Below are 14,613 nucleotides of genomic sequence, written 5' to 3'. Positions count from 1 at the left end.
GCGGTTCGGTTGTCAGATCGCGCTGCTGGTGGTCCTCTGTTCTCGTGAACTCTTATTTGTAATTAAGATATGCCGGCATAAATTTTGTGGCGTCATGATAGGCGGTGTGGTATACGAATTGCAGCGCGGTGATATGTGCGTCCCAGTCGCATGCCCAACAAACTCGCTGATTATGGTTTTGATTGAGCGATTCGTCGATTCCACGGGATTGCAATGTGGAGCGCGCACCGGTGTAGTCCGATGTTCGATTGAGAAAGCTTCCATACATCAACTGGCCGGATATTAGTTGCGTCCCGTTGTCTGACAAGATAATTTTTGGGGCACCGTGACGCAGAATGATCTGATCGGTGATCGCTCGTGTGACGACGCCGGCGGTGGCCTTTCATAGCGGCGCCAATTCGATCCACTTCGTGAAGCGATCCTCTATCACAAAGAGCCACGTATGTTCTTGGCGGGAACGGGGCAGAGAGCGTGCGGATGCCGCGCCGGTCGACTACGTGGCCGAGGTACTTCAAGTGGTCGACGCAAAATTTGCATTTATCCCAGTTGAGTCGTAATTTCACGCAACGTAACCAGCGGAAAACCTCCCTAAGCAGTTCGAGATGTTCGAAGAACGTGCTGCTGATGACGATGATATCGTCTAAGTAAACAAACACGTGCAGCTCTAGCTTGGGGCCCAGAATGGTATCGAGCAGTCTTTGGAAATTCGCGGGTGCGGAATGCAGGCCGAACGGCATTACTTTAAATTGAAATAATCCCCGTCCAGGGACAGTAAACGCGGTAATTGGGCGGCTTTCCGGTGTTAATGGTACTTGTCAATACCCGCTTTTGAGATCAAGCGTTGTTAAGTAGCGCGCTCCCCGTATTTTGTCCAAAGTCGCTAAAATCTGGGACAACGGATATACGTCTTTCTCGGTGACGTCATTTATCCGGCGAAAGTCGATACAGAATCGATGCTTGCCATCTTTCTTTCTAACTATCACAATCGGCGAGCTCCACGCGCTTCGCGAGGCCTTGATAATTCTTTCCTTTTCCATTTTGGCGATTTTGTTATCGATAATGGCCTGCATCGCCGGATTACGCAGCAGGTACATTTGCTTAATCGGCGTCAGATCTTTAAGCCGAATACGATGCTGGGTGATCTCCGTGGGTCCCCTAACCTGAATGAACAACGCGAGTTTGGTTGCGAGAAATTCGGCGAGTTATCAATCCTCTTCCGGGGTTCGCGGGGCAAGCTCGCCGGCGGAACTGCATTTCGGTGACCTCGCGACGCGAGTGTTACACGGCGGTGGCAAAGCCAATTCCGTTTGGCTTCACGAGTCAATGCCGATCAACATTTCGCTCTCTAACGACGGCAGAATGGCGAATTCGTGGTGGTAGATTCGACCTTGCAACTGCACGGACAGCGTGATCGCGTCGGATATTTCCGCGTGGGTGCCATCGGTGAGTTGCACTTAATCGACGCCCGTGTGATCGCGATACCCCCACGTCCGGACGGTGTCGGTAGTCGCGGTATTTACGAAGGATACTTCCGATCCGGAGTCGAGAAGTGCGGTGAAGTTCCGCTTGTTAATACGGACGGTGACGTGGGGTCGCGGTGTAAACTTTACGTCGCGGAAGCATTGGGGCGAACGTCGGTCCGTACGACCTCGGCCCCTTTCGCGTTTCCCGGTGTCGGTGGCTGACATTAATTTGTCAAAACCCCGCGGCCACACTGAGAGCAAAATTTCTTCGTGGAGCGCCGGGAATCGAAATGTGTATGTTCTCGCTGTTTGCACCGCCAACACTGCGCGATTATATACCGCTGCTACAGTCGATATTTCGAGGGCGGTTCTTTCAGCTTCCCGGAGCTCTTTCCGTTGCCGCTCGAACTCCGCGAGTCGTTCGTGCAGCTCGGTGATGCCGCTTACATCGTCGATTCGGACGTAGATTTTATATTTCGAATCCACATTATCATAGATCTGGTCGAGCTGCTTCGGTCGCGAAAATCCGCCGGCGCGGCGCATCAACGTCATTATCGCCGTGATGTACGTTGCGAAATTCTCGTCGGGTTTCTGCTGTTCCATAATCTCGCGTCGTAACGTGACGCAGTACATCGTGGTAGGTACTGGTTCCGAAAGTCGATCTCGAAATCAGCCCACGAATTCCATTCGTCGCGCGTGTTCCGGTACCACAGCAGTACATCGCCTTTAAGTAATCCCGGTAAAGCTTTCAGCAATTGCGCGGCGGAGAACCCGTACCCGGTGTTTAGTTCTTGAATCCACTCAAGGAAGGTGACGGGATCGCGGCAAAATGACAACCCCATTTCCGAATTTGGTTTATGACCTTTGCATTGTCGCGCAGAACTGTTTCCGTATCATGCGCGCCCGGCGATGGTGTCTATTCAATCAAATAAAAGGCCACGAGACTGTTGCTGGCTTCTCCCTCCGCCGTCGCAAATTCCGTCGAATGCTCCGAGACGTATCGACTCGTCCGTTTCTGTAACTCATCGAGGGATCCCGCATCGTCAAGACCGCTGGCGGCGACGACTGCCACGAGTTGCTCTTTAGGGAGCAAATAACCACTGTGGCATGGTTTACAGGCAAGAATCACGCTCCGCTTATTACAGGTAAATATGTACAAAAAGAAAACTACCGTGGGTTCTGTGTACGGTCGGGGCAGGTCCCTGTTCGGGCGCCAAATGTAACAGCCTCTTTCGCGAGGGCTCGAACGACCTAGCTGGGATCAAAGCTCGTGAAAGGGGTCAACAGAACACCGCGGTTTAATATTAAAATAAACTGAATTTATATTTATTTAAAGACAAAAAAAATAAAGTAATATAAGGTAATAATATAATAGAATACAATTGCTTACAAAGGCGGAACTAATATATACGCAAATAAGAAAAGACAAGTAATACAACCACAAATAACCGGTGCAAGAGACGTGAGACGTATATGACACAACAGAAAACGGAAGTATAACCATACGATAATTCCGGTAGGCGCACAGATTTAATCGGTCGGGCGAAATCGGTGTACATATTTCTATTACTCGATGCGAACTATTAATATGACCACAAGCGCGGGGTCGGTTATCCTTGCGAGTAAGGGTACGACGATAATGACCGCGGGATCAATTTCGGAGGTAATGGGTAAACCGTGAATATAAGAAACCGCCGCGGGCGGATCGTATACGCGTAGCGGGGCGCGCGTGTTGCCGCAGGACGCGTTTGAGAATAATAGTGATACCCCCACACAGGGGAGTTGTTCTCCGACGAGGGAGAGTGGACGGCGCATCAAGAAGAGCGCGAGAGAGTTTCGGTATCCGGTGTCGATAATTGCAGGCGATGTGCCACGGCCGTCCTACGGATAGCGGGATGCACCGGCTTGTTGCAGTTCAGCAACGCAAGAGGATAAGCTTTCCTTGAGAAGTCGATGCAGCAGAGATCGGGGAGAGAGTGAGAGAGAGAGAAATAGTCGGTCTCAAAAATGGTTCAATTAATGTAACAATACCCCATCGTTCCCATCCGAACAGCTGATGGAAAGCTGCGCCCGGCGACCATCGGCCGGGCAGGACAGCAGGCGCAGAGCGCCCTATTTTATTTTTATTTATTCGCGGGCTTATTATTGTCGGTTGAAACGATACGTCGTTATTCTTGGCAATATAGGCACACAGCTCGGAGCCGAGAGCGCCCGACGGCCGATGTAAACAGCCGAACGTTGTAGCGCGAATCTATCGCGACCGTATAAAAGAGGATGAGATCCTAAACAAAAAGGATTCCGTCTTCTGATCCGAACTCCGCCGGGTCTTTCGACCGGTAATCAAAATACAAATTAGAAGTTTACTCTGCCTCTGCAGCGAGATTGTAGCATTCTGAGGACGATTCAGGAACCCGGAAAAATCCGTCTTAGTCGACATCGAGGTCGAAGCGTACTCCGCCTCTCCCGCGATACTCGCGAGACAAGTCTCTCTCTCTCTCTCTCTCTCTCTCTCTCTCTCTCTCTCTCTCTCTCTCTCTCTTCTCTCTTTCCCCCCTCACCCCCTTGACTCTAATCACCACTGCACCGGTCTTACTAGGCGGAGCAGCGCCGGCTATATCGTGCTCTTGCGACAGTCGGTGCATCCTGAGTATCCGCAGATCGACGGTGGCACGCCGACCTTGCACTTATTACCGCATTTTGGAATTCCGTTCGCGCCTCTTGCGACGCGCCGCCTATTCTCTCACAACGGAAACGGTTGTTCCTCCCTCCCCGGTGGAGGAACACAAGTATTGTCACGCGTCGCGCTCCGCGACCACGTGCGCCCCGCTCCGTATTCATGGTCCGCCTTCAAAATTTTTTTGTACGCGAATCGGCGATTTACCCCAAAAGTGGCCCCGCGGCCATTATTTCTATAATCCCTATTCAGACGGAGGGATATATCCGCCCTCAACCGTATTAATGGCGCGTGTGGAATATCCAAACCCGCGTATAATTGTCGATATATGTACATCCGCGCCGCTGCGTGACTCCGTATATTTGTAATCAGCGTGAAACCTCGCGACTTAATTATATTCAAGTCCGTTCCATACTGTGTCTCTACTACGTGTTCACGCCGCGAGCACTGTAGTGTCTTTCCGAATCGAGACTCTTTGTAAATCGTATCCGCAGTGATATTATATCCACGCAGTGATATTATATATTCTTTTTATTTGTATTATTGTATTATTTCGTTATTATTTGTTTAATAACTATTTTGCTTAATTAAATTACTCGCGGAGTTCTGTGCAACCTTTTCTCGAACCCTGATCCTGACTGAGCTGTCCGACACTCGCGGAAAAGTAGACGTTACAATCTTCTTTTAACTAGGTTAGTTTTTTATTCAATTTTTAAGGTAACTAAAATAATTTTGTAAATTATTAAAAACTTAACTTAGTTTAAAAAAATAATTTATTTATTCAATTTTTGCTATGTGTGTATATATAGGTATATATGTATAATTCCAAATGAACTATATTGATATCTTGTGGCTGTATTTACAGGTAAAGATTTAATAACTAATGATATTAAAACGAATGTAGTTTACAAGATTAACTGTGAAAATTGTAATGCATCATACATTGGACAAACAAAAAGACATTTATGCACTAGAGTGAAGGAACATGCCAGCAATATTAAATTACATGAGTCTAATCATTCGGTTTTGAGCAAACACAGATGTGATTTTGGGCATAACTTTGATTGGAAATCACCGACAATTTTACATAACGAGAAACATGTAAGAAAGAGAGAGATTGCTGAAATGTTCTTCATAAAGAAGCATGGCAATACAGTTAACCTACAGAAAGACACCGAGAATTTGACAAACATTTACGACAAAATAATAAAGATTGTTTAGTGGCGCGTTTCAAGTTTAGTCGTTGACGAAACATCATAACGATGGGACGTGTTCCTCTTTTAACGTTTAACTTTCGATTTCTAATAACACCGGTGTGATGTTATGTTAACCTCGGTTTAATTGATGGTATGTTTATAAAATTTATACTTATTTTATTAATTTAACACTTAAATGAGTTTTCGTATGTTAAAAAATATTGTGTAACATTATGTTGTAGAAATTTCACTTGAAAAGGACCACAACCAAATGGTCGAAACGTCGTGAAATAATCAAATAAAATTGCTAGTTACGTCGTAGTCAAGTCGTTTAAGCTTATTTTCACCACTAGCGACAAATATTAATTTTGATTGATATTAATTTTAATTGATCATATTTGTTTAAACATAAGAATTTGATTTAACATGAAAAATTGATTTTTTGTTTATTTACTTACATACACAGATTTTTCTTTTATTCTCTTTTCGCGTTACATAATCTTGTTTCTAGAAATTTTTAAATATTTCTAGAAGCTTTTTATTTAACGCGTACAAGTTTGAACATGAAAAATCATGATTTTTTACGTAAAATACGTCTTCCCCACTTTTATTTTTTAAATTTTTTTGAGAGAGGGAAAACGGTAATATAAGTAAATCGACATGTCGTTCTTCCGCATTTATTCGAGTTTGAGTTTACAAAAATACAAGTTCAAAGTATAATACGAAGAAAGAATTCCTCGCAGTTTTGCTATTTTACCGGGTTGTCCTGACTATTCGTGAAATTTTACAAGTGAAAACAATGACTACGCGCAAGGAAGTATCTAACTTTGCGAAATCCGAGCGCAATCGCGATATTCGCGAAACGGTTAACAACGACGGCATCGACATCGATAACGTCAGAAGACATGAACAACGTTATTTATTGTTATCGACGATGTACGGACTTAATTCTTCTCACACTAAGAAGATTGAGCGAGTCTCCGTTAGACAAGGAGCAGGAGCCGTTGAAGACCACTCTTAACTTTGTAGTGGTGCTGCCTCTCGCGTACGTTGTGATGCAAGTAGGAGGCACAGCGAGAAGAACCAGCAGACGAGAGCGGAGTCGGCTTTATGTGATTCAAGTCTAAGTATTGGCTCATGAACTTGACGTATTTCTGGCGAAAGTTGGCTTTCTTTGAGAATTTGTTGATGACATGTTGCAGTATTTTACTGGCAGCGCGTCGAGTGACTGAGAGGTCCGGAAGAGGTTCGATCGTCGGGAGGCGCACTATATAACAGCCGTCGGCTATGCGGGAGTGATGTCGTCGGAAGTTTTTCGCACTCCTTGTCCGCTTGGGAGAAGAGTTGGGGAGGACCTTGAAGCTCCTCCTGTTCCCAGAAGCGCCGCACCAGCCTGGTTAAATCGTCTTCAATCTGGCAGTGAAGAGTGTTGATGCTATGTTCCGTAGCCGCCTCGCCAACATTCCCGGAAAGTATCCAACCCAGTGTGGTTAGCTGGGCGATGGGCTCACGAGATCTTTCTTTTTTCAGCCCCTGGCAGATGATAGAGGCGTAGACGTCAGCACCGAGAAGGAGGTTAGGCGTCCTTCTCCGTTGTATCCATCCGCAAAGATAAGTGAGCTTGGGCAGTATCAAAGCCTCGACGGAGATGGAAGAGCTTCCGCCGAGTGATTGCAGGGTTAGTGTAGCTTTATCCTTGGAAACGCCAGTTTTTTTCCTGTCGATGCCGAAAATTGAGATGGAAGCGGAGGTTCTCGGCAGTTTGAGTTGTTGCATTAGGCATTCTGACACGATGGACGACTCTGAGTTCTGGTCGACGAGGGCACGAGCTGTATGCCAGGAGCCGTGTCGATCGAGCACGCATACACGTGCGGTTGTGAGAAGCACAGCATTCGGCGCCGACAGAGATTGTTGGGCAACGTGCGACATTCTGACCGTCTCGTGGTCGCGGAACGCGTCGTGAAGCGAGGAGTGATGTCTGTTGCCACACACGAAACAGTTTTTCTTACAAGGAAGAAAAAAATAATTAATAACTTAATTACACACTGTGCTTTATTTTAATACAGAAGATATATTCTCAAGTTTGTACAGCTTACAAAAAAAATTATTTCTAGAAATGAAAAAAGGAACTGCGTTTGTTCATAATCAAAAATGTTTATTAAGGTCTTTGTCATTGAAAAGCCCAAAGTCTGGGTTGTTTATCAAAATATCTTTAAAGATATAAGACAAGCAATAAGAGCCAACTCGCAGATGACAGTGCGTTATCCTAACAAAACTAAATTTTTCGTTAGGATTAAGTATCTGTGCACAAGGCACCAAATTTTACTTGGTCACGGCCAAGATTTAAAATATGAAATAATCTCATATATTTGAGATTTAATTTCAATAACCCTTTCACCCCCCTACGGAAATAAGTAAATGCAAGAGAAACTCTCGGGTTCGATTCCCGATTCAGCGACTTTCGGATCTATATTTTTCTCTTGCATTTACTTATTTCCGTAGGAGGGTGAAAGGGTTATTGAAATTAAATCTCAAATATAAGATTATTTCATACTATAAAATCTTGGCCGTGACCAAGTAAAATTTGGTGCCTTGTGCACAGATACTTAATCCTAACAAAAAATTTAGTTTCGTTAGGATAACGCACTGTCATCCGCGAGTTGGCTCTTATTGCCTGTCTTATATCTTTAAATTTATATTTATATTACAGAGCCTTGTTAAACTCTTAAAAAATATCTTTAGTTTCTTTAGGAAAGTGTAAACCATACTCAATGGCCATATTGTGGAAAATAGCACATGTGTTAACAATTTTTGCTGCAGTGGTTGGCGTATAATGTAATACGCGATGTTTCAATAAACAACGAAATCGCATTTTTAAAATTCTATTTACACGTTCTATGATAGATCTTGCACGACAAAATACATTGTTAAACCTTTCTTCTGGTGATTCAGACAATGGATCTTTGAATTGTGTTATAAGCCACGGACGTAAAGGGTATCCTGCATCGCCTATCAAAATTGAATACGAAGGAAACAAGTTAAAAAAAAAACAATTATAATTACATTCTTTATTTTCAATCAAGTTTTCTCTACCCGAGTAGATAGAAGCGTTCATTACCGTAAGCATACAATTTTCGCATCAAACGTTGAACGTTACTATTATTCCAAATAAAGGTGTCATGCGAACTCCCTGGATATCTTGCATTAATATTCACAATTTTAAAATTAGCACCGCAAATCTATTAAAAAATGTGTGTACATTGCATTAAATGTGCAATATATTTTATATTTTTTATAAGATATTTTTGGTATATGTTTTAATTTACCAATGCACATTTATAGAATGCCATCTCTTTTTGTTTAAATATATTCAGTAATAACGTAAATAATCTCTTAGCTATTAGGGTTCTTTAATTAAAACAAAACAAATCTAAACATGGCTTATAGAGCCAAGCGCAAGGTGTGTGGGAGCGCAAAAAATAACACAATAACTTATACTATAAACAAGTTTATTCAGTATAAACGTTTCGGTTCTTTCTTTGGATCATCTTCAGTATAATAAGAACATAAAAATACAAACCATGACAAAGAAACTGTCTCACCACTTACAAACTCTCAAACGCATTACGTATACTTAGATCAAATGAATACTCTTCTTGCTGATGAAAGTACGTACATTAGGGTACAGAAAGACCCTACTAGGAAAATCATCAACAACCTACACGATTTGCTCACAAGGTGGAAAAATTTAGATTATATATCCGACGCGACATATAGATCGTTAAATTGTTCAGAGGGTGTGCTGCTGAGGGCCTATAGGCTCCCAAAAATTTACAAGCCGGGATGTCCTTTACGAATTATCGTCTCTTCAACAAACACCTCATATCGGCTGGCAATATTCCTCCATAATATTATATATGTCAATCCCGGCAGCTGACAGTCATGTGGAAAACAGCTTCCAGTTGGTGAGGAGGTTTGCTGGAACTTACATTAGAGACCAACACGAATTAATTTCGTTGGATGTGGTTTCGCTATTTACCAACATCCCGTTGGATTTGGCAATTGATGGCATGGCCGCGAGATGGGAAGTTATAAAACATAATTGTACGATGCTGCGTGATGAGTTTCTGGGGGCGGTCCGGTTGGTTCTTCACTCCACGTTCTTCTCTTTTAATGGGGTAATCTATCAGCAAACGTTTGGGGCGCTCATGGGCTCTCCGCTGTCTCCGATAGTGGCCGACCTGACTATGCGCAATTTGGAGGGTAGGATTATAGGGGAGCTTCCTTTCGGTCTTCCGTTCTATGTGCGTTATGTTGATGATGTCGCATTGGCGGTCCCTTTTTCGACAAGTCGGGAAGTATTAAGACGCTTCAACGCATATCATGATAGATTACAATTTATCGTCGAGGAGGAAACGAGCGACAGACTGAATTTCTTAGATGTTACGTTCATCTTGAATAAAGGTTTTATTGAATTTGATTGGTTCCATAAACCAACGTTTTCGGAAAGATACCTGAATTTCTACTCCTGTCACCCTCTCTGCCATAAGAAAGGCACTATTCTTGGTTTAGTGGATAGCGTTTCGGCTGTCACATCCGAGATTTCACGAAAAGAATCTTGAGCTGGCATTTTGGCTCATTGGCATTTTGCGTGATAATGGGTTTCCATTAAATTTAATTTTTGATACGCTTCGTGAGCGGCTCAAGACGTTGTTTGTTAGAGCGCGGAATATGGACTCTGATTATGATAATGGAGTCACGGGTGTCAGTTCGGCGCCCGTTACATATTTTAATATATCAATGTACCTAGATTTTCTAAGCGGTTTGGTCAAGTGGTCCGTGATTTGGATGTAAAAATGTCTTACACGGGTATGGATAAGCTCCGTTCGTTCATCCGCGTTCATAAGGATACAATATCTAAAGATTGGCATAATAATGTTGTGTACAAAATTTTGTGCAAAAATTGTGATGCGTCGTATGTGGGCCAGATAGGCAGACAGTTAAAAACACGCATTAAGGAACATAGAAATCATATTAATAGAAATACTATACAGAAATCCGTTATTACGGACCACAGACTTAACGACCATGAATTTGATTGAGATAATGTTGAAATCTTGGATGAGGAGCCTTTTTTAAAGAAGAGACTTGTTTCAGAAATGTTGTTTATTAGGTTTAGAAAAACGGTTTAAATCGTCAGGAAGACTAAGTACCTACATCAGGCATATATATCGATTGTTACAAATATGCCTCAAATTCATTGAAATTCTGACCTTAGTTACGGTTATTACAAATTCTCTTATAGAGTCATAAATCAAGGCTATAAACTTGTTGTTAGTGAGATTTTTATATAATTAGGTTTGATCCCCTCCTAAAGGGTAATGAACCGTTGTTCGACGACCTATAAATAGTCGCACATCTTGTTTTCGCGCCTTATTTGTGCGCCGGACGCGTCCGGGTTAGGTAGCGTGCGGGTATGTGTGTTGTATCTGTGTGGGTAGTGGGTCTCCCATTGGAAAGGTTTACTGGCTGCAGTCAGTATGGGTTACCTTTGAAGGTATTATTACTATCTTATAATTCTGTGATAGTAGTATAGTGGCAGCTATGGCCCGTCAAAACAAACCCCCACCACCGGCCCCTCTGGCGCCGTGGGCGTGGCTTATCTTTCCCCCACCACTAGCGTCTGGTTTTTCCGAGTGTGGGTGTTGAGGGGAAAAAAAATGGCGACTGGCCCCAAAAAGAGGGGATAAGAATTTTATTTTTTCTGATTTTCTCTGAATTTGAACCCGAGACCTTCGCGTTTCTGAGCAGGGTCCTAGTATGTTGATTTAAACGAGATCTTACTAGTCTAGGGATTAGATGAAACATTTAAGCTAAAGTTGCGTAGAGTACGGTATGGGGTTCGGGTATACGTATGGCAAGAATAGCTCGTCGAATCAAATGGCCGATATTGGGCGGGGTGGGGTAAAAACAGTTTGACCAAAAAAAGCGTCATACGGTCGAACGGGGATCGGTGGCAGGTAGTGGCTGACGATGCCGTAGGGTAATAAAAAAAAAGAACACGCAAATATTTATTTAGGCGAGCATTCTGACTCGTGTCACAATAAAAAATAATACATCATCGTAGATTAGAAAGAATGCTTATTGTTGAAAAGATGGCAGATAAAATTTTATTTAAAAATAACGCGCGGCTTAATGAAGGTGAACAGGAACATGCACGTTGAGGAAATTTCTGGAAAAAGGAAGTAAAAGAAAATCGAACAATGGTTTTAAAAGTACCAATGTGATTTATTTTTAAAATATTTTTACAGAACAAAATTCATTTATTGATACCAAAATTCATATTATATATTGTTATGATTCGCTTGTTTTTTTGTGAGTAAAAATTTTACGAAATAAGTGTATGATTAAACGATCGTTATATTCACAATCTTCGGAAAAAAGAGCGAGAAACTGATTAAGATTATAACCTCTGCACATATAATTTAAAAATACACAGCAGTATTGTCCGCAAGTCTTAAAAAAAATTCCTTGTAATTGCTGAATATTCCAGCGATGGATGATGGAGTTTCGTCGAAGTCGGATGAGAAATCCTGGATACAAGGGGGGGCAATCCGTAGCTGTCGAAGTAAGTGGTTGTGCCGTGTTCATCGTGGTAGAAGGCGATCCAATGTTCTCCAGGTCGATCGTGATTGTCGGTGTTAGCGACGATAGCCGTCGACTTCGTCCACACCCTCGGAACTCTGTCGGCTGCATAGACTCCAACATGTCTGGCATCGAGATAACGCAATGCTTGTAGAATTTCGCGAGAGTTCATTTTTTTGTCCCGAATACGAACAAGTGTACGGTATTATTTGAACAATATCGGTTTTTACCTCTTTCGATAATGCGTCTTCTTCTATCTTGAGTTGTTTTGAGAGGTTTTCAATGTCAGTTTGCGTCGAGATGGAAATTGTTTCGTTCTTGTTTCTATCCGTCAACGTCGATGATGATTCAGAAATCACAAATCTCTCTTCTTCTTTTTCAATTTGCTGTTCGTTGTTTTGCTGATTTTTCTCCTCTGTCTGTATTTTAGTTATATACTCATTTACATCGCAAGAAACGGCAGCTTCGTATTTATCGTCGCTATCGTCGAAGGTAATTTCCCAACTTTCGTCAGAACTACAAGTAGCTTCAGTAGAGGTCGAAACGTTCTTGCAATTATTTTGCGCACTTAGCCAGCATTTTAATTCATAAGCATTGTATAACGCGCAATAAAAGGTTCCGAATTTTCGAATCCCGTGATGGCCGCAATATTGTACAATATCTTCCTCATCCGGTGGATTTTTAAATGCTGGTGAGGTACCCTCCAAATTATTTATATCTCTGGAAAGTAAATTCCTTAAGTAGTTTGCTTTTTCGTTACCTCTGACGTAAATGCAACGCGCCTGTCTTGCAATTTCGCGGAGATGTGAGGTAAAATATTTTGGATTAACTGAGCCGTCGAACCACTCGATGCCGTGATAATTTCGTGAGAGCCAATTGTTTTCTCGTCTTGCTTTTGCGGGTAATTTTCCAAACGCGTATGGTGGCATCATAATCCAATGCTCGACAATCGGAGTATCGATTGTGACAACGGCGACTTCTTTCGCGATAAATTTATTGGCTTTATCGCGGAAACCTTGTATGTTGACGACTATGTCTATATTGTGAGATTTTTGTTGGTGAGGTACAAGCTCTTAGCGAAACGTGCGCGTTTGTTCGTGTCTTGTACAAAACTGAATTCATTCTAGCGCGTTACATAGTTTCCACTCCGTGAAAAGCGTCATCGAAATTTCCAAAGAAAGAGGAGGGGGAAAATTTTTTAATCGCGTATTACATTACGGTGTATGAATACATGTTGGTGAACGAGCGTTAAAAGCTAACCGGAAAAATCGACGATAACTTGACGCGATGCATCGATTTCTATAACATTATCGAATTCGGCGTAAACGATACAATTAATTGTTTCGGTGAGTGCCTTCTCGAATCTCACTTCTAACTGTAGACTTCCGTGTCTCATGAGATTCCAATGACCGGCGCAATTAGCGGATAGATCGGGTGTAAGATCAAAAGCGAATAACGTATATCCCCGAGAATAATCATCTCTACTTATAGAATTTCCCTCGTTCAAAAAATGGATACCCGTCCCCGAGAAGAGCGTATGATAAGCTTCGACGTAAAGCGGTTCGCGAGACGAGAAAACCGGTTGTAACGGTCTACTGGGTATTTGTGTACCGTCGACGTAAAGCGAGAAGAAATTTATTCCGTAATTTTGGAAATTAAACGGATTCAATTTTCTGTCACCGTTAAACGCTTTATTATCGACGAAACCTACTATTATTCGTTTCGGTAATTGTCCCAGTATTACATTATCTAACGATTCACCCACAACTTCGCTGTGAATCGTAAATGTTTTAATTTCAACTCTCGTAAGCGGATACTTGGCGGTAACTTTGCTCAGCATTCTAGCATGCGCTAGTAATACTCCGGAGCTTATTTTCGCTCTTCTCACCATTAGGCTTGCATCGAGTATACGAATTTTCGACGTGCAATTAGTTTTTTTGAAACAAAACGTATCTTTCGAACGCACAAGTCTCAACCGCACCTCGACGCCATTAATTAAGAATTTATCCTGATTGAAAACGTCGCAATGGAGGTAACCTATAAGATCTAGCGCGCGCCCTCCGCGTATGTAACGAGCTCGTCTCGCTATAGCGGTATTGCCTTCCGCTCCTACCGTATCGTCCATGTGCCCGGGTGTATCCACATCCCATAAGCACGAGGTTAGATGGGAAGTTTTTGCGGGCAATAAATAATTTAACAACGCTTCGATGTATGCGCGGTACGCATAAGCGTTGTTTGGAGGCGACACGAGCTTTTGATTGAAATACACGTCGATTTGATTGAAGATGGAATGAAGAAAATGATTTACGGGGCCCACGTTGACGGCTGATCCGGCGGCGAGACCGAGTAGCGGCTCGGTTTCTACGCGTACCCAAAGACTTAGTAACGTGTGTGTGAGATCTAAATATTCTTCTCCGTGACCCGGGATGACGAATTCTAGCGGAGAGTCGTCCGAAAACGAGGTCACGGGTTTGTAATGAATCCATTGCGAACTTTCGATGCTAGTTTGCGTGGGCGGTAAAGAGAAGAGATCGAGCTCGCTCTTTAAACATTCGCTCGAGTGTGTGTGAAGAAATGACATTCTTTTCTATCGCCGCCCGTCCTACCAACGTTATTGTCACGGACAAGCGTATTA

The 14,613-nt window shown here is 42.8% G+C and overlaps 2 protein-coding genes and 1 long non-coding RNA gene across 3 annotated transcripts; 2 read left to right on the top strand and 1 right to left on the bottom strand.

The window, feature by feature from the left end:
* The first annotated feature begins 5,442 nt into the window (after positions 1 to 5,442).
* On the top strand, positions 5,443 to 5,637 carry LOC146724588 (uncharacterized). The gene is made up of 2 exons (XR_014924011.1): positions 5,443 to 5,484; positions 5,576 to 5,637. It is a non-coding gene; the product is annotated as an uncharacterized LOC146724588 (long non-coding RNA).
* A 3,613-nt stretch (positions 5,638 to 9,250) lies between these two features.
* On the top strand, positions 9,251 to 9,955 carry LOC146724587 (uncharacterized). The gene has a single exon (XM_085479619.1). The coding sequence runs from the start codon at positions 9,251 to 9,253 to the stop codon at positions 9,953 to 9,955; it is 705 nt and encodes a 234-aa protein (XP_085335745.1).
* A 3,278-nt stretch (positions 9,956 to 13,233) lies between these two features.
* On the bottom strand, positions 13,234 to 14,559 carry LOC146724586 (uncharacterized protein F54H12.2-like). The gene has a single exon (XM_085479618.1). The coding sequence runs from the start codon at positions 14,557 to 14,559 to the stop codon at positions 13,234 to 13,236; it is 1,326 nt and encodes a 441-aa protein (XP_085335744.1).
* Between the last annotated feature and the right edge of the window lie 54 nt (positions 14,560 to 14,613).

The sequence above is a fragment of the Nylanderia fulva genome, unplaced genomic scaffold, assembly GCF_048542155.1.
Source record: "Nylanderia fulva isolate GAGA-0341 unplaced genomic scaffold, ASM4854215v1 Scaffold125, whole genome shotgun sequence".
Classification (NCBI taxonomy): domain Eukaryota; kingdom Metazoa; phylum Arthropoda; class Insecta; order Hymenoptera; family Formicidae; genus Nylanderia; species Nylanderia fulva.
This window is presented reverse-complemented; position numbering and strand designations above follow the sequence as displayed.

Bases quoted from the DNA above. Each gene is read 5' to 3' on its own strand.
- LOC146724587 (XM_085479619.1), top strand. From the start codon at position 9,251: ATGTCAATCCCGGCAGCTGACAGTCATGTGGAAAACAGCTTCCAGTTG.
- LOC146724586 (XM_085479618.1), bottom strand. From the start codon at position 14,559: ATGTCATTTCTTCACACACACTCGAGCGAATGTTTAAAGAGCGAGCTC.